At 37.9% G+C, this 19,036-nt stretch overlaps 1 protein-coding gene and 1 pseudogene across 2 annotated transcripts; both read right to left on the reverse strand.

The window, feature by feature from the left end:
- Positions 1-1,943: 1,943 nt before the first annotated feature.
- On the reverse strand, positions 1,944-3,651 carry LOC145112867 (UDP-glycosyltransferase 76H1-like). The gene is made up of 2 exons (XM_079048986.1): positions 3,114-3,651; positions 1,944-3,002 (listed from the first exon to the last, which is right to left on the reverse strand). Exons 1-2 carry the CDS (start codon positions 3,595-3,597, stop codon positions 2,137-2,139), a joined length of 1,350 nt encoding a protein of 449 aa, XP_078905112.1. The 5' UTR covers positions 3,598-3,651; the 3' UTR covers positions 1,944-2,136.
- Positions 3,652-7,000: 3,349 nt separating this feature from the next.
- On the reverse strand, positions 7,001-8,579 carry LOC145112868 (UDP-glycosyltransferase 76H1-like; annotated as a pseudogene). The gene is made up of 2 exons (XR_013710669.1): positions 7,992-8,579; positions 7,001-7,895 (listed from the first exon to the last, which is right to left on the reverse strand). The product of XR_013710669.1 is annotated as a UDP-glycosyltransferase 76H1-like (transcript).
- Between the last annotated feature and the right edge of the window lie 10,457 nt (positions 8,580-19,036).

Genomic DNA, 19,036 nt, shown 5'->3' on the forward strand with positions numbered 1-19,036 from the left:
TTTGATACATTGATTTATAAAAGTACTTGCATATCTAATAAAAGTAGCTTTGCAGGTTTTGTTAGCAAAACTCGTATTTTTCATTGGCACTAATTTTTTCACTCCTACATGCTAATCATTTGTTTTTTTTAATTATTTATAATATTTGAGTGCAGAAATATTGTTGAACTTGCAATTCCATGTGAGAAACCAGGTTTACGAGTGTTTGAAGGATTCACAATGGGTTTTCATCCAAGATCATGGGAAATTGTGAGAATTTATATTATATTTTATAAATCATGATTAATTTGAAGTTATGTTGTGAGAATTTATATTATATTACAGGTAAGGAGACGTACTTCCATTTTTTGGTTCTTTAAATTAAAGTTTTGTTAGAAAAGTACTATTTTACCCTTTATTTACTTTATTGCGGCTTTGATACAGACCAGTGATGTATCACTCTATATGACAGCAATTGCATCCCTTTCACATTAAGTAAAAAAACTATCCATAAAGGTATATACTCATGTCTACCCACTTACTTTTGCTTCCATTGATTGGATTCTATTTTAATTTAATTTTTTAATTGTTTGTAATTTTTAAGGTTTCTCCAGAGACCGGTTTGGATGTTAATTTGTTTGGTTCAGGGGCATCCGGGTTGTCTTCAACATTATTGAACATTTATTGGAGATGTACAATTATTTTATATATCTATTATTCTATATTTCATCATGACTCGATTTTTAATAAAATTTATAAAATTTCATGTGAAAAAACCAGTGAGAATCCGTAAAAGCAAAATACATGTATTATTTTTGTACAATTATAACATATTCCTAATTCGTTTTAATGATTTAGGACCATTTTACCCCTCCTGCATCATCTATGATTTTGGACCATTTTACCCCTCCTCCCCCCATTTGTATTGAAATTATTATCTGTTGCCAAAGAAAATATGAATAAGGAAAAAACATAATTTTTTTGAAAATATGATGCTATATTCGAAAGTATAATGCTTAAATAGTTAATTGTTTTGCCTTTATTTAAAATACAGATGTGGTACATTGGTTTATAAAAGTACTTATATAACCGATTCATTCTTATCATTCTCATCGAAACACAATAAGAAAATAAAAACAGAGGATTTATACCCCCTGTCAAATTAATCAGACAAACAAAAAAAGTACATTTTATTTTATTAGTTCTTGATTTATCTTTAATAACCCATCATTTTATTACCATAATCAACAATGTTTTTTAAAAAGCAAAATATATGTATTACTTTTTTACAATTATAATAAATTCATAATTGATTTTAATGATTTTGGACAATTTTACCCCTCCTGCATCATTTTTTATTTTGGACCATTTTACCCCTCCCCCACTTGTATTGAAATGTTGTTGTATATTGTCTTATCCACACTTTCAATCATATTTTGAACCCATTAAAATGCTTAATAGATTAAGCATTTAGTCATGAAAGTTGTCTGATCCACACTTTCAATCATATTTTGTCAACCTGTCCACCGGACGGGTACGGGTATGACACTAGTTTAGTTTGACAACGGACTGTCTTTGATTTTGAAACCTTATAACCAACCATGTAACCGACGAAAGTTACCTTTAATTTGCCACTTTTAGGCACCAATGACCGATCATGAAAATTTATCTAAATTTAAGATTGAGAAACCAAACATGCAAGATTTGAAAATCATACGGAACAATGCTGATCTTATAGCAACCATGTAACTGACTAAAGTTACATTTAATTTGCCACTTTTAGACACCTCATGACCAATCATGAAAATTTATCTAAATTTAAGATTGAGAAACCAAACATGCAAGATTTCAAAATCATAAGGAACAATGGTGATCATTAGGTTGCTATTTTTTTTACAAGGACTATTTGCGAGATTGTCTTAAATTAATAAATCATTTACTATTTACTTGATATAACTCAATACTAAAAAATGTATGTAATTACTTTATTATTATTTTTGTAAATTACATTTAAAGAGTAAAACTTAATACTATAATAATACCTAATTAGTCTGATTATGTAAGTTCGAAATTTCATTTTAATTTAACTAATTCGATAATAATGCCCTCTATTCTTTAGGTGAACCTTTAAAAACATTAATGTGGAGGGTTAATCAATTACAATGACAAAATGAATTTTACCAAATCATCCATGGAGTTTTGTGAAGAACCTCCATGGCTGACTGCAACTTTAATCTGTTCTTGAATCTCCATAGCCCTACACCTCATCTCTTCCCCTTCTTTGCTCACGAAGAGTCTTTTGATTGCACTCTCGATTTCCCCTCTCTCCTCAACGATTTCCAAACCCATCTTCCACACATGACTCAAATACCTCGCATTCAAAAACTGATCATTATTAAACGGTTGACACAGCATCGGAATCCCTTCGCATACACTTTCCAAGGTCGAATTCCAACCACAGTGGCTCCAAAATCCTCCAACTGCAGAATGTGCCAATACGTCCTTCTGGGGTGCCCATTTTACAATCAAACCTTTCACCTTCATCTCACTTACCAAATCCTCCGGCAAAAACTCGATCCAATCACACCCATGAACCGATCCCGGTCTAACCACCCATAGGAAGGGCTGGTTACTGTTGGTTAGGCCCCATGCCATTTCAGTTGCCACTTTTGCATCCATGGTTGCTAAGCTTCCTACACTTGCGTAAATTACTGATTTGGGTGATTGTTTATCTAGCCATGAAATGCAACTGGTATCTTCTTCAAGAAAACTATTGGAAGGGGTTGGGGATGTTTTGTGTAATGGGCCGATGGTAAAAATTGGAACTTGGTAGCGATGGCGGATCTGGGTCAGTGCCGATTGTTCAAGAAATTCGATGGTGTTCCATAGGAAAGCAACCGGGGGTGTTTTTGAGGTGAACAATGTTGTCAATTTCAGGCTTTGTTGTGTTGTGAGGCCAATAAATGGTATGTCTTTGTATCTGAGTGGATCGAGTCCCGGAACCATTTCCTGCAACAAAGAATCTTTAAAACAGAATTTTATTATCTGGATTTATAAATTATAATCCATTAATCTGTGATCAGATTTCCTTTTAGGTTGTGTTTTGTTTGTGTGTGTTTTTGATCTGCAATTACCTTCTACAGGGAATCGACCTACTTTATGAAGTTGAGGGATAATTCTGTAAGCAGGAACACAGGCTGCACTGCTGCTGCGCACGATGATGGAGGGTAGACCCAGATCGCCGGCGATGGATCCGGCACAAAACATGAGATTATCATGGATGATAACGATTGATTCCTTTTGAGATGAGGCCTTTTGTGCATCTATGATCTGGATGAGGTGTTTCTGAAGATGGGGTTTGCAGTTATCGTTTAGAGCTTGCAAGAACTGAATGAAGCCGGAAGAGCCGCCGGTGTCGGATAATTTGGCCGGCAGAGGAAGGAAGGTGAAGTCAGGGTGATTAGAAGGGTCTGGTGGGTTGAGCTCAGAGTGAGCAAAGGTTATGGAGAACCCTTTGGAATGAAGGTATGAGCCAAGCTGGAGCATGGGGGTCATGTGGCCTTGAAGTGGACTTGCTATCAACACCAACCTCCTTCTTTTCTCGCCTTGCTCCGCCATCTCACACACTCTCTCTCTCTCTCTCTCTCTCACAGATTGGATGCCTAGTCTTTATGGGTTCGTCCTTTAACACGTGGTGTTTTGTGTTTGATTTTGTTTGATTTTTTATTTTATTTTATCAACTTAATTAATATAAGGATTTATTTACATTACTGAAGCAACCCACCAAAAATGATCAATGTTCCTTTCATCCCTTCAAAAGAAAATGAGCTAAGCATTTAAATTTGTTTCGATTTTTTTTTCTTACTATGATAATGTACAAATTTATCATTTCAATTAAATTTAAATTAAATTTAATAACACTAGGAAGATAATAAGAATAAAAAGTAAAAAAAATATTTAATTTCTCTTAATTCATTATATACCCTTCACTAATTAGTCTTCTACCATTAATTTCGACTTTTGTCCATGACTCCATGTTGTGAACTCAAAGTTTAATAATTACTTTGCCTCGGTAATTTGTCACGTATTAAGCATAAAATAACATTGTTTTAGTATAAGAAAAACTTATAGTTTATTCTATGGACGTGTTTGACAAAAGTAGTTGTTAGCTGGAAGCGGGTAGTCTGTAGGTTGATAATTGGTAACGTGTAACGTGTAGCGGGTAGCTGGTAGCGGGAAACTGTAACTTTTATTTGTTATAAGAGTGTTTGGCAAAAGTAGCTTGAAACTTTTGAAATATATAAAATTACATAAAAGTACAATTGATTAAAAATAAATAAATTTATAAATATATTTTTAAGGGTATTTATGAAAATTGATTTCAAAAGCTCAATAGCGTTTTGTTAAACGCTACATGAAGTAGCTTTTAGATTTAGAGCGTTTTATTTAAACTAAAAGCTAAATGCTCATACTGTCAGACGGAGCTTTTTGTTTAAACTAAAGCGTTTTGTCAAAAACTAAAAGTCAGAAGCTCTCAAACGCTTCCGAAAACTCCATGTCAGACACACCTTATATATATATTTCTCAAACCTCACCTTAGAATCCTTAATATCTACACGAGATATTATTATTATTATTATTATTATTATTATTATTACATTAAATAATATATATCTTAAATTTGAAATTTCAATAAAAGTCATATATTATTTTAACTAATTGAATATATTTTCTTCACTTCTTGCTAAATATTTTTTCATAACTTCAAGTAGATTATGAGAGTTTTTAGTTAGATATTTTATAAATTTAAAAGCTTCTAATTAGTTTGACGAATATTTTTATATAAATAAAAGATACAACTTGCACATTGGCAGCTTCCAGCAACCAACTTCTAATTTTCAGTCAATAACTAGTTGTATCAAATACATCCATAATATTATAATAACAAACTCTTATGCAAACTTTTATAACACAAAATCTAAGATCTTAATATAAGGTCCCGTTTGATAGTTTCTGTCTGAGAAAGTGTTGTCTGGTAAAGTGCTGTCTGGGAAAGTTTTCTGACTGGGAAAGAAACCATGCTGTTTGATTGTACAGCTGATTGACTGTGATGAATGATGAAAAAAAGTAATAATTCAATAAAAAATAAATTTAAAAAAAGTTATTTAAAAAAATAATAATCCAAGAAAGAAAGAAAGATGCTGGGTTTGGTGCATAATTGTCTTTCCAGCCCATTCAGCCAGAAAGATATGATTTTGGGGCTTTATGGGAAAGACACATCTTACCGGGAAATACCATTTTTTTGTGCAAATCAAACAGTCTTTCCGGTCCATTCAGCCAGAAAGATCTGTTTGGATCTGGAAAGATGCGTATCAAACGGGGCCTTACAACATGTCTGATAAATAAATTTTGTTTGATTCATTTAAAAAATAAAATAAAATAAAAGCAAACACACCATTCATCTATACAACAAAGGATAATGACATTAAAGCCCCAAATTTTACATATCTTAATATCATTTTTTACCATTAAAACTCCAAACTTGTTTGGGATAAAACCATCAATTTTTGACAAATTTAAGAGCATTTGTGCCGATGACAACCAAAAAAATTATTATTTATCGTCCATAAATCTACAGAACAGAAATATAGAACAAAAGATATTCTAACATCATATTTTGCAAGTAAATTAATAGAATAAACTTGAGATCACGAAAAGATGAATAATTTAAAATCAAGAAAAATATAAGACCGAGTTTCATAGAAATAAGTTAGCCTATAAGCTAATTTATCTTAATTTATGCGTTTCTTAAAATCACAAAAGCAGTTTATAATAGCTTATATTTAATCTTATTGATAAACTAGTTTGATATAATTTATTGATAAATTATTCTTTATGGCCTAAATTTATGTTTGTGCTAACAATTTAAGATACTAGTTTTTATGATAATTATAAATAAAAAATACAAGTTGTTTTTTATCCCTTTTTTATATGCAACAGAAAAACACAAAATTAATAACATATAAAGTTTTAAATAAGAACAAGGGAGTGATGTCGAACTCACCAAACTCCACATCAACCAAACCCCTTTCTCCCTCTTTGCCGAACATCAGAAACACATAGAGAAGAGACCAGTGGCGAGTCTAGAACTTAAAACTACATGGTTCACTATTTAAGTGAAACCGAAAAAAAAATATTAGTTGCGGGTCTAGATTCGGATCACATCGTATAAGAAAAAAAGATTTATAGTTCTTAGAATTGTATCCGACGAGGTTTTATACATTGATATATTTTCACAAAAATAATTGTTTGTATGCTAATGACAAAACACAATAAATAAATCATGTTGGTAATATTACATGTCACTAACGTGTGAACCGCTCATACGGAATAATAATAACAATAGAAAAAAACCCCTACACACAATGACACGATGAACCTTTTATCTCTCATCATTAAGTTATAGCTTGAAAAAAAATTGGCACTAAGAAAAGAATATTGTTGGAGACCGGAGCCGTCGTCGGCTGGCGATGGAGAGACAATCAACGAAGGCAACAAATGTCGATGATCAACCATTTATGAAGGTGTGAAGCGGGAACCAGAGTCTTGGAGAATAAAATGACGTCTTCTAATTGACAAACGATTTTTTTTATTTAAATTTAAGGTTATTTCATATTGGATTACACCTTAAATGAATTACTTATTTTGGCTGTTAAAATATAAAACATGACTTTGAAAATCTTTAGTTATACATTTGTTTAAGCCAAAAATATTAAATGGTTCACTTAAAATATTTAAGATGGTTCAAAATTTTATTTCTATTTAACTTTTTATAATAATAATAAAAATAGGTGGGTCAAGTGACCCACATTTTAGACACATAGCCTCGCCACTGGAAGAGACCAAATTTTGGCATGCGTATTTGTAGGACGACTCCCCGGCCCCGTAGTCCAATAAAATACATTATCTTACTTTCTAAAATTGTATATAACCATAATAACAACCCCACAAAAAATGACCATTTCTAGCAACTTTCTATGATACGTTGATACTTTCTAAATATTGATTACAATGACAAAATGAAGCCTACCAAATCATTCATAGAGTTCCGTGAAGAACCGCCATGGCTAATTGCAATTCTAACCTGGTCTTCGATCTCCATAGCCCTACGCCTCATCTCTTCTCCTTCTTTGCTCACCAAAACTCTTCTAATTGCACTCTCTATCTCTCCTCTCTCCACAACGATTTCCAAACCCATCTTCCACACATAACTCAAATACCTAGCATTCAACATTTGATCCACATTAAACGGCTGACACAGCATCGGAACCCCTTCACATACACTTTCCAAGGTCGAATTCCAACCACAATGGCTCCAAAATCCTCCAACTGCAGAATGTGCCAATACATCCTTCTGGGGTGCCCATTTTACAATCAAACCTCTCACCTTCATCTCACTTACCAAATCCTCCGGCAAAAACTCTATCCAATCACATCCATGAACCGAACCCGGTCGAACCACCCATAGGAACGGCTGGTTACAGCTAGCTAGACCCCATGCCATTTCAGTTGATACTTTCGCATCTATGGTTCCTAAGCTTACGTATATTACTGATTTGGGTGATCTAGCCATGATATGCAACTGGTATCTTCTTCAAGAAAGCTAGTGGAAAGGGTTGGAGATGTTTTGTGTAACGGGCCAATGGTAAAAGTAGGAACTTGGTAGTGATGGTGAATCTGGGTCAGTGCCCATTGTTCAAGAAACTCGATGGTGTTCCAAATGAAAGCAACAGGGGGCGTTTTGGGGGTTATCATAGTTACCTTTTGAAGGATTTGTTGGATTGGGAGGCCATTAAAAGGTAGATCTTTGTATCTGAATGGATGGAGTTCTGGAATTATTTCCTGCAACAAAGAATCTTGAAAACAGAGTATTAGTATCTATAATCCGTAATTTTATAATATTTTGTTTTAGATCTATAGTTTATTTATATGGGTTTTGGATTTGCAGTTACCTTGAATAGGAAATCGACCTTCCAGATGAAGCTGAGGGATGATCCTGTAAGCAGGAAGGAAGGCTGCACAGCTGCTGCGCAAGATGATGGAGGGTAGCCCCAGATCGCCGGCGAGGGATCCGGCAAAAAACATGAGGTTATCATAGATGATAACGATTGATTCCTTTTCAGATGTTTCCTTTTGTGTATTTATGATCTGAATCAGGTGTTTCTCGAGATGGGGTCTGCAGTTATCATTGAGAGCTTGCAAGAACTGAATGATGCCGGAAGAGACGCCTGTGCCGGATAAGTTGTTCGGCAGAGAGAAGAAAACGAAGTCGGGGTGATTAGAAGGATCTGGACGATTTAACTCAGAGTGAACAATGGTTATGGGGAACCCTCTGGAATGAAGGTATGAGCCAAGCTGAAGCATGGGGGTCATGTGGCCTTGAAGTGGACTGGATATCAGCACCAATCGCCACCGACTTCTGCCGTGCTCCGTCATCTCTCGAGAGATTGGATGTCTAATTTCTGTAGTGGGTGGGCCATTTTTTTATATCCTGGGTTCGTCTTTGATTGTTCTGCCCACAATGTTTGACTTAATTTTTCTTAAACATGAAATACTATTTTATTCGTAAATAAAATGAAATCAAAGATTCAGTTAAATAAGTTCTGTAATTAATTACAATCTCGAGTATCCATAAGTAGATTGTTTAACTTCAGGCTACGAGGTAACACACGCCTCTTTCCAAAGACGCGTCGCCACAATTCTTCCATAAAAAAGAGAGAAGAGACAAGGGTGAGCATAATAACCGAAAAACCGAACCAAAACCAAATTAACCGATATAATCGAACCATTTTAAAAACCGTTGATTCGGTTTCTAATTTTTGTTAACCGATAATTAACAGTTCGGTTATGGTTTTATAGGTTAACAAAACAATTATTAACCGAACCGCTAACTTTATATTTTAATATATAAAAATTATAAATTATATATAAAATAATATAGTCAAACTTATTTAAGACCCATTAAAATTTCAATATATAATTTATTAATCTTCACTTATCAGGAGACGAACAAGTAATCAAACCATCAAAGGCTGATCGCGCAGACACACATAATCTTCCAATCATGCCAATAGTTAGATTATTCATTAATGTTGTAATTCCTAATCGGCTAATTCTACGATTTGTAAACATATTCACAATTAGTTTAATCTTCGCGCTCATAATCCTAAATGGATGCTTCTCACACCGTTAATCCTAATCAAAGATTATTTTGACTTTATAGACCTATTCGAATGATTTTTTGACTTAATCTCATTAAATGTATATGAGTGATTGAATATTTTTTTTATCCAGACAACACATAATATAAATGTTTGACTATTTTATTTTATAGTTTTTGATTTAATCGCATTGAACATGTATGAATGTTTGGTTTTATTTTAATGTTAATATCAATTATCAATGAATGAAATTATTAATGTCAATTTTTTTAAAAGTTTTATATTTTTATTGAATGTTTTTTTATTTTGAATGTGACTATGTGTTATCTATTATCAAATGTACACATTTTATTCTATTACTATAACCTAGGTTACAAACATTGGCGTCGAGGACTTTTTTGTATTCCGTTTTCATTTTTTATGTCTATACTTTCGCCATTTATATTTTTTTAAACATTATGGTTAACCAATATTAACCATTAACCAAAACCGTTAACCGACAAAAACCATTAACCATAACCAATATTAACCATACTCAATGGCTACCAAAATGCATTAACCAATCATAATGATTATGGTTCGGTTTTGACTAATAACCGAACCAAACCGTCTCATACACACCTCTAGAAGAGAGTAGAGAAAAAGAGAATGAATACCTTCTGTTACCATACTACAAAGATAATACTACGCAACCTCTTAAAAAAGGTTCAAGTTAAAGGACTAAAATATAAGCCGATAAGGTCCATGAGACGATTATATTATTCCACATACATCCAAACTGGAAAGACGAACATGGTCCAATGCGAAGACATCATCAACAATGAAACTCAAACTTGTGATCTCACTAATTTTATCAACGAGGTTTTAAGTATACTTGTCGCAACCAAGGTTTAAACAATAATTTTATAAGGCCAAGGAGTTTGGTTACATGATATTGACTAGAAAAGTGATGTCATCTATACGCCACATCAACTCCATTACATGTTCACTAGCATTTGGAAATGGTTATCACTCAATATTATTTATCTTTTTTTTTTATTTTTTTAAACATTATATTAATTATTAAATAAAAAACACGATTATTAAACATACATAAATATTTTTTAAATAAAAAACATTAACTTAAATAAAAATAATATTTTTAAAATTCAACATACATTTTACTAATAAAAAAACATTAATAAAACATTGAAATAAAAAAATACTACTCGTTGTCATCGTTATCCTCACCGTTGGCCTCGTTCTCATCGTCCGCGTCCTTATCCTCCTCCTTGTCGTTGTGGTCTTCGAATTTTCATTGTCATATGTGCTCAATCAAATCTTGGCGTAGATTGTGATGTGTTTCACTGTTTTGTATTTCCAAAAGCCTTGTAAAGTATGTTGGGCTGCCAACTTGTATTAATGCTGGTGGATTGAGCATATCGTTCGCAGTATATGTACAAATAGCCCTACCCTCTTCTTCTATTATCATGTTATGTAAAATAACACACGCTTTCATCACCTTCATCAAATTTTCCCTATCCCATGCTCGTGCTGGATGTTTGATTATGTGCCACTTCTATTTGAGGACTCCGAATGCCCGCTCCACATCCTTCCTTGCAGATTCATGTGCTAACTTGAACAATTTTCGTTTTTCATGGTCGGATATGTGTATGATTTGACAAATGTAGCGTACTATGGATATATCCTATCACCAAGGTAATATCCATAATTGTACTCATGTCCATTTACAACGTATGTCACGTTTGATGCTTTACCCTGCAAAATGTCGTTAAAAAACGGAGATGCTCCAAGCACATTCAGGTCGTTGTTTGACCCTGCCATACCAAAAAATGCATGCCAAAACCAGAGGTCATGTGAAACAACTGCTTCTAGTATAACAGTAGGCACACCATGATCACCTCGAGTGAATTGCCCTCGACATGCATTGGGACAATTTTCCCACACCCAGTGTGTACAATCAATGCTGCATAACATTCCTGGAAATCCATGTTTAGCCTGATGTGCGGCGTACAATTGTTCGACATCACTTCTAGTCGGATTTCGCAAGTATATGTCACCGTAAGGCTCTATAATATACTCGCAAAATAGATATGTGCATTCTCGACCGGTTCTCGCAGACATTTTCAAATATTCATCTGAATTGTCTGCGACTATGTCATATGCCAATTGTCTAAGAGATGTTGAGAATTTTTGAAACGTAGTAAAACCATGTTTACCTCTAGCATCCCATCTCAATTGGAAAAATTCATAATTGTTTTCCAAATCTGTAGCTATGCGTAGGAATAAATTTCTACTGATACGAAAACGACCCTCAAATTTTGATAGGTCGTATAAACTATCATGGCTAAACTAATCACGTACCAAAAGTTCATTTGCCGTGATACGATCCCGGTTGATTGACTTTCTTCGTTTCATATGCACTTAAAGGAATATTGAAAGATTGAAGAATGTTACGTACCTTTGTTGTCATTGGAGACTTATCAGCAGATTTTGACACAAAGCAACGGCCCTTGACCTCTTCGTCTGAATCTTCCTCCAGCTTCGCATACATTGCCCCATGCGTAGGATTACACATTTCCTCATCATCGGAGCCCGAAGACCAAATTTGATATGTGCCATCATTCTCCTGTTCACCTTGAGCCACCAAAGACAAATTTTTCGCCTTTGTACGTACTTCTTCCAACCTCTCCACATAATATGCCTCATCCTTCACTCTATTCTTCTTCTCATCTTTCTTTCGAAGCATACAATCATTTGCTAAATGATTGGCTCAATTGCAATAGTGACAATCCATACCAGAATCTCCTTTCAATTTCTTCTCTTTCTTTTCCTCAGCACCCTTCACATCATTCTTCTCATACTTCTTGTTCTCTTCTTCTGCAGCTTTGTTCACGAAACTTCCTTTTGCTTCACTTTGCTTCACCTTCGAATTAAACGGTTTCTTGAAAAACTTTTTGACTCGGTTGTTAGAGTAAAAAACAATTGCCTCATCATCCGAATTCATTATAAACCCCTCTTCATCATCAGAATCATCTTTTTCGATAGTTTCCTTTTCAGTCACTTTTGAGACAAGTGCTAATGAACCTCCCAGACCGAGCTTCAACTCTTCTGCCATTTCATTCACTTCACCTTCGTGAGTTTTCAGTTGATTATACAAATCATTCAAAGAAGATGTGTCGAAACTTTGTTGATTTTTCACCATCATGCTAACGCTTCTCCATTCTTTACGGAGTCCCATAACAAAGGTGAGATTGAATTCCATGGCAGACCTTGTGATTCCATAACGATTGCATTTGTATATCAGCTCATTCAGCCTATCATAGTAACTTTCAATCGTTTCACCATCTTTTTGCTTGAAATCCTTCAATTCAATCAAACACTGCTTAACTGAATTGATTTTCATCTTCTCGCTGCCTTGAAACTTTTCTTTGAGATTATTCCAGATTTCTTTGCAGTTGTACAACTTCTAACATAGTTATACACCACCGGAGGCAATGCACCACGTAACTCCCTTATGCATCGTTTTTCAAGTTTCTTCATACGATCATTTTGATTTTCCATACTCGTAGTACTGGATGAAGATCCAATTGGTTGAAGGTTCATTGGAAGAGTAACATTCCCTGAGATGCAAGTCCAAAGCTCTTCATCGATTCCATTCAAGTAATCCTGCATACGATCAGACCACTGATCATAGTATTCAGGAATGAGCATAGGTATCTTAGTTGAAGATCCTAGCAGATGAGAGTATGAAGTCATCGAGTTGAGATTGATGTTTGTCATTGATGTACGGAAGAAAATTTTTGAGAATTTATGAGAAATCAAAGAGAATTTGAAAGCAAATTGCTGAATTGAACAGAAAAACAAAGTAGAATACTCGATTCAACAAATCTGTTGCAGAATCGAATCACAAACTCAAGATCTAGAAAACTTTTTCACGTCAAAAGATGCGAAACTTTTTGAACCAGAATTTTGATTCAAAAACCTTTTGAAACAGAATGAAAATTAGATCTCAGATCATGATTCCTGCTCTGATACCAATTGATGAATCGTAGAATCAAGTATTAATCAAAATCAGAGTTAAAATATTGCAGATTGAACAAACGATGTAAATAAGATCTGGTTTCTGCTCATTTACGCTTTCAACTTTTACAGAGAAAATAGACAGGTTCTATAAAGGACTCTTATCTAACTCTAGTAAAGTTCCATATTTATAGGAACAGTGAAAGCATACAAAAAATACTAAGGCATTGACAATTAAGCTTCGTACGAAATACACCTTTGTAAATAAACTTAACAAAACATACGAAGGGTAAAACAGACTTCGACATATTACAACAAAATTCGACCCTAACATGCATGATGAGGTTGCTGCTATGTTCCGGGCTCAGTTGTCGGAGATGTTTGGGTCTATCAAGACCGCTATGGTAGAGTATTCGATGATCGCTATGCAGCCCTGATTGAGGCGGCTGTCGCCGCAGCCATAGCAACTGTATCAGCGGCAGGGTTGGGAGCCGGGCGAGCTTTTCAGTACCGGGACTTCGATAACATGAAGCCCCCGAAATTTGATGGTACTCAGGATCCGATCATAGCCATGAGGTGGCTATCCGACGTGGAAGGATGTTTCTTCACATGTTCATGTCCTGCTGACTAGAAGGCCAGGTGTGCTCTGAACCTGCTGAGGTCCAGAGCAAAGGATTGGTGGAGGTTGATTACTGGATCATATTTGGATGAGCAGCGCGCTGCGGTTACTTGGGATCGATTTCGAGATATGTTCCGTACCCGTTACGTCCCACGGGTTGAGCGAGAGAGGCTTGAGCAGGAGTTCTTGGATCTGCGACAGGATGCAGAGTCGGTGACAGAGATCACCCTCAAGTTTACTGAGAGGGCAATGTTTTGCCCTGAGTTTGCTTTTGGGGCGGGCTCAGATGACCCGATATCTGAGCATGCTCAAGACGGACATCAGACAGTTCGTGTCCACTCAGAGATGTGATACCTTGCTAGAGTTACAGGAGGCCGCCAGGCGGCGAGAGTTGGAGATTGAGCTTCAGCTGATAGAGCAGAGACAGGCCCCGACGCAGTCACAACCTGCGCTGAAACGGTTTAGGGCCGCTGATTACAGACAGGGGAGTCAGAGGGGTCGTACTTGTAGAAAGTGCGGCAAGGTACATGATGGGGTTTGCCAATCTTCTTCAGGATGCCATAAGTGTGGCAAGAAGGGTCACATCGCTAAGGATTGTAGACAGCAGACTCCAAGGTCTGGTGTCAGAATTTGTTACCATTGTGAGCAGGTGGGCCATATGAAGGCCCAGTGTCCCCTACTAGCTGCCAGGCCGGTGCAGGCTCCAGCGCCGGCCACCCTGAGGGTTGCTGGTGGGGGTCAGGGTAGAGAAGAGCCTCTGAAGGCTCAAGGACGCGCTTTCCAGCTTACAGCCGAGGAGGCCAGAGCAGTACCTGAGGTGGCAAACGATATGTCTTTTCTCCTATCCATTTGTTTATGGTTGTATTATGAGCTTTCGTTTTCTTTATGCAAAAGTTATTAGGACATATGAGAGGTTCGGGATAATTTGTTGTCAAGGGATTTTAGATGGTTAGGATCCGAAGATGCATTCGAGGTTAAGGAGTTAGGGTAGAGATCGCCAGCCTAAGACGAGTAGTGTATTCGGAAATTCAAAGGTCATCAGCGGAAATTCGGATTCTCTTGAAGTTCGTACTTCGTATTGGGAGGATTGCCTCGCGTGGGTTAACCCCTATAAGGTTAAAATGGTAATACTAGGTTGGGATGGTTAAGTCGCGTATCAGCTTCGCCACCAGTGGGCAGTGGTTGGTGCTCTAAGTGGGGGAGAATTGGAAATTCTCAGATGGAGCATCAACCATTGAGGGTTCTGTTAGTTTCCAGGGTTCGATAGTGCATTCGGCACGGGTGTGCGGGCTATATAGCGCATGTGGTAGATACGCGGGTCAGGGAACAGACCACAGTTTTCTGAGAAGGTGAGCGATCGACATTAGGCCTAGGATTAGGCCGGGGTTAGAGTCCACAGAATGGATCAGGAGTTCGGAACCCCAAGAGGGTGAGAATAGTCCGCATGAGTGAGATCACCAGGATGGGTGGTCTAGAGAGATGCTCAACAGATTAGAGCGGTCCGGATAGACTGAAGGCCGGTAGGGCGTACCAGTCAGGTTGAAGGCTCGAAGAATGGTCCAGACAGGCTGAAGGCCCAGAGAGGTGGTCCAGACATGCTGAAGGTTCGAAGAACGGTCCAGACAGGCTGAAGGCCCAGAGAGGCGGTCCATACATGCTGAAGGTTCCGAGAGTGGTCCAGGTAGACTGAAGGCCTGGTGAGGCGGTCCAGTCATGTTGAGGACTTTGTATGTGTTTGTAGATGTATGTGCGAGTATTGAGTATGCTGCTATGTTATAGCAATCGGTAGGTCTGTCCCCAAGAATTGAACATGCTGATGGAGTATGCTAAAGACTTTGTATGGGTTTTTGTTAGTTATATGATCAGGTTCTGAGTATATATGTGTTATGGGGTAGCAACTTGTTCTACTAGTGGATAGTGTAGGGTGGGGTTTCAGCACTGTGACAGTTATTGGTGTTGTGAAGGACATTGATTGGGCCCTCTTGGGCAATAGAGGAGGTGAGTACCTCAAGGATGGAGTGCTGGACATCTGAAGTGACGACAACGGTGTCGATGGGTTATCGAGAGCATTCCAGACATGAGATGAGGGCCGGAGAGGGCATACCAGACTCATGTTGTGGGCTCAGAGGCAATCCAGACCTATGCTGAGGACCATGTAAGGGTATTTCACTCATAGGCTGTGGGCATAGTGATTGTGTTGGTTGTGTCTCTCGTAGGAGCGCGTTCGGATTAGATGTATTATTGAGATTCGGGGGGGGGGGGGGTTGCACTCGGTTGTGACGAATCAAAGGATGGTGGATGAGACGCAAGGATAGATCCTTGGATCTCAAGTTATGAGTAGACCCGAGTTATGTTCATAGAGGTATTCCAATCTAGGGTATTCCATCCTGAGGATGACCGGACCCTATGATTGATTGGACCTGATATGTTTGGTATTCTAACCCAAGGGTTGATTGGGCCAAACATGTGTGGGATACGAGGGTATTCCATCCTAGGGATGATTGGACCCGTCGTAGGCATGACTGGTATTCCAGCCCGAGGCTGAATGGGCCAGGCATGAGTGTTCGTGTTATTAGTGGGTTGATTTTTTATGATATTTTGGGAGCTGAAGGACGCATTATCCTATCAGTACAAAGAGTTCGCTTCAGGAAGAGGGAAAGTTGGGTTTCCGATACTTTGGATCGTCAGGATTTTTGTCAGGTTGGTAAAGTGGCATGTAGGATAGACCTTTTGAAAAGGTTCGGTTGGTTTCACATCACTTTTCATGTCAGGCAGTTGAAAAGGTGCATATTGGATGAGTAGGCGGTTGTGTCGTTGGGTGATGTTCAGGTCGGAGAGCACTTGAACTATGTAGGGAAACCAGTGGCAGCATCGGAAAGGATCCGAGTAGACTTGGGAGCTAGAGTCCAAGATGCGAGAGCATTATCGTGAATTGTTCGCCGCGGCAGGCTTCAAGGACGAAGCCTAGTTTAAGTGGGGGAGAATTATAACATCCCAAGATTTGCCACTTATAGTATCTAGGGATAGAAGGGTGAAGCCATGAAAGTCTAAGGGCTAAATTGCAATTATTGGGATCAGGAGGAGTACGTTGCGCGTACATAAGGGTACGCTGAGCGTACTAGGCGCGCCCTAGTACGCTGGGCGTACACTTGTGTACGCTGGGCGTACTCATGGCATAAGGAAATCCTAATATTTAGGGTTTGGGGACTATATAAGCAACATTATGAGCACCAAACCCTCCCTTACCCCAGCCTCCACTGCTTAGAGTCGTTTTCCCCAAACCCTAGCCATTTCCTTGAGTGCTTGACCTTTTTGAGTGTCCTTGAGTGTTTGAAGAAGAAGGTGTTGCATCAAGGAGTTGGAGAAGAAGATCAAGCTTGTAGATCTGAGGTTGGGTTGTGCCCTAGAAGCTCCAGAAGGTAAAAAGCTTGGAACTTAATACTTGTATGAAATAGATCTAGTCATTTTAGCTTTATGGAAGCATTCTTGTCCTAAAAGTCCCAAAAAGGTGCATGTTATGATTTGGACGAAATGAGTTGTCCTTTCAGACCTTAGAGGAGATCCTAAGTGATAAAAATGGTGTCCCAATAGCTAGATTTGTCTCATGCATGAAGTAGGAAGGTCTTAATGGATTAAGACCATGTGTTAAGAACTTTCTGGACGTCCAAAGTGATAAAGTTCGAGACTTTATAGTCCTATGGCACATTTGGTCGATGGATCTGGAGTTTGGGCTTAAGTGCTTAAGCCATTAAGCACTTATCAGGGTTTTGGTGAAACCCCGTGTACGCCCAACATAAATCCAGTACGCCCAGCATACTGGGTTAACAACCCCGATGGTGGTCAACATCAGAGCGAGTACGCCCAACATACCAGAGGAGTACGCCCAACGTACGTCCTTTGTTGGGCTTTTGACAATTGGGCTTCGGGTTTTGGGTTGTTTATGGACTAGTTGGATTTGGGCCTTTGCTGGACTTTATGAATAAGATATTTTGGGCCAAGTAGTGATAATGGATCATGGGATTAGGTGCAATTAGGATGTTGGGCCCAATTTAGTAAATTAGGCCAATATTGGGCTTTATATTTATGGACCTTCAAGAGAAGGACTTGGCATTAGGCTTTGGCCCAATAAAGGGAATGGACATGACGAATTATGTGGGCCCTTATTCAAGGCTGTTATGTGGTGTATTGACTTGATATTTATTATGTGATAGTTCGGGATTTCCCGTGAGATAGCAGTCAGAGGTTCGGTACTTCAATACTACTTGTGAGGTGAGTTACCCTCACTGTACTCAAGGTTCTAAGGCACCAAGGCCGGCCCTTTCATTTGTTAGTTGGGATTGTTACTGTTGTGATATGTTAGCTCGATATCCTGGTAGATAGGATGGTATTATGCTGGTATGATCTGTTAGATTGGTATCCTGGTAGATAGGATGGGGTTATGCTTAGAGACGTGTAGTTGGTCCGACTATCTGTATACTGTTAGGTGGTTACCTGTTATATGTGCACATGATTGATTGGTACCCGAGGGTATTCCATCCCGAGGATGATAGGACCCTAGTATGTTGTCTCTATAGACTGTTATATGATTATCTAATATAGGTGCACATGTTTGATTGGTTATGGGCATTCCAACCCGATGGTTGTGGGCCGAGAACATTCCATCCCGAGGATGATTAGGCTCGTAGTATATTGTCATTCCAACCCGATGGTTGAGGGCCTGGGGGTATTCCAACCCGATGGTTGATTGGACCCATAGTATGTTGGCATTCCAACCTGATGGTTGAGGGGCCTGGGGTATTCCATCCTGATGGATGATTGGACCCATAGTATCTGCTATATATTTATTGTGTGTGGGCATTCCAACCCGATGGTTGTGGGCCGAGAGTATTCCACCCCGTGGATGATTGGACTCATAGTATGTTGGCATTCCAACCCGATGGTTGAGGGGCCTGGGGTATTCCATCCTGACAGATGATTGGACCTATAGTATGTTGTTTGTTATTGTATGTGTATTGTTGTGTGTATGGGTATTTTGGGGGTAACTCACTAAGCTTTCGGGCTTACAGTTTCAGTTTATTGTTTTAGGTTCAGCGGATGACCGCAGAAAGGCGAAGGCGTAACCGTACACTTCCTCGATTTATGATTATGATTTCTGGGAACTCTGATGTTAGACTATTTTGAAAAAAAATTGTAA

This window comes from Lactuca virosa, chromosome 5, assembly GCF_052849685.1.
Source record: "Lactuca virosa cultivar CGN04683 chromosome 5, Lactuca_virosa_CGN04683_v6, whole genome shotgun sequence".
NCBI classification, from domain to species: Eukaryota; Viridiplantae; Streptophyta; class Magnoliopsida; order Asterales; family Asteraceae; genus Lactuca; species Lactuca virosa.

Coding starts and splice junctions, on each gene's coding strand:
- LOC145112867 (XM_079048986.1), bottom strand. CDS start 3,597: ATGGCGGAGCAAGGCGAGAAAAGAAGGAGGTTGGTGTTGATAGCAAGT. Junction 3,003..3,113: donor AGGTCGATTCCCTGTAGAAG/GTAATTGCAGAT, acceptor TCTGTTTTAAAG/ATTCTTTGTTGCAGGAAATG.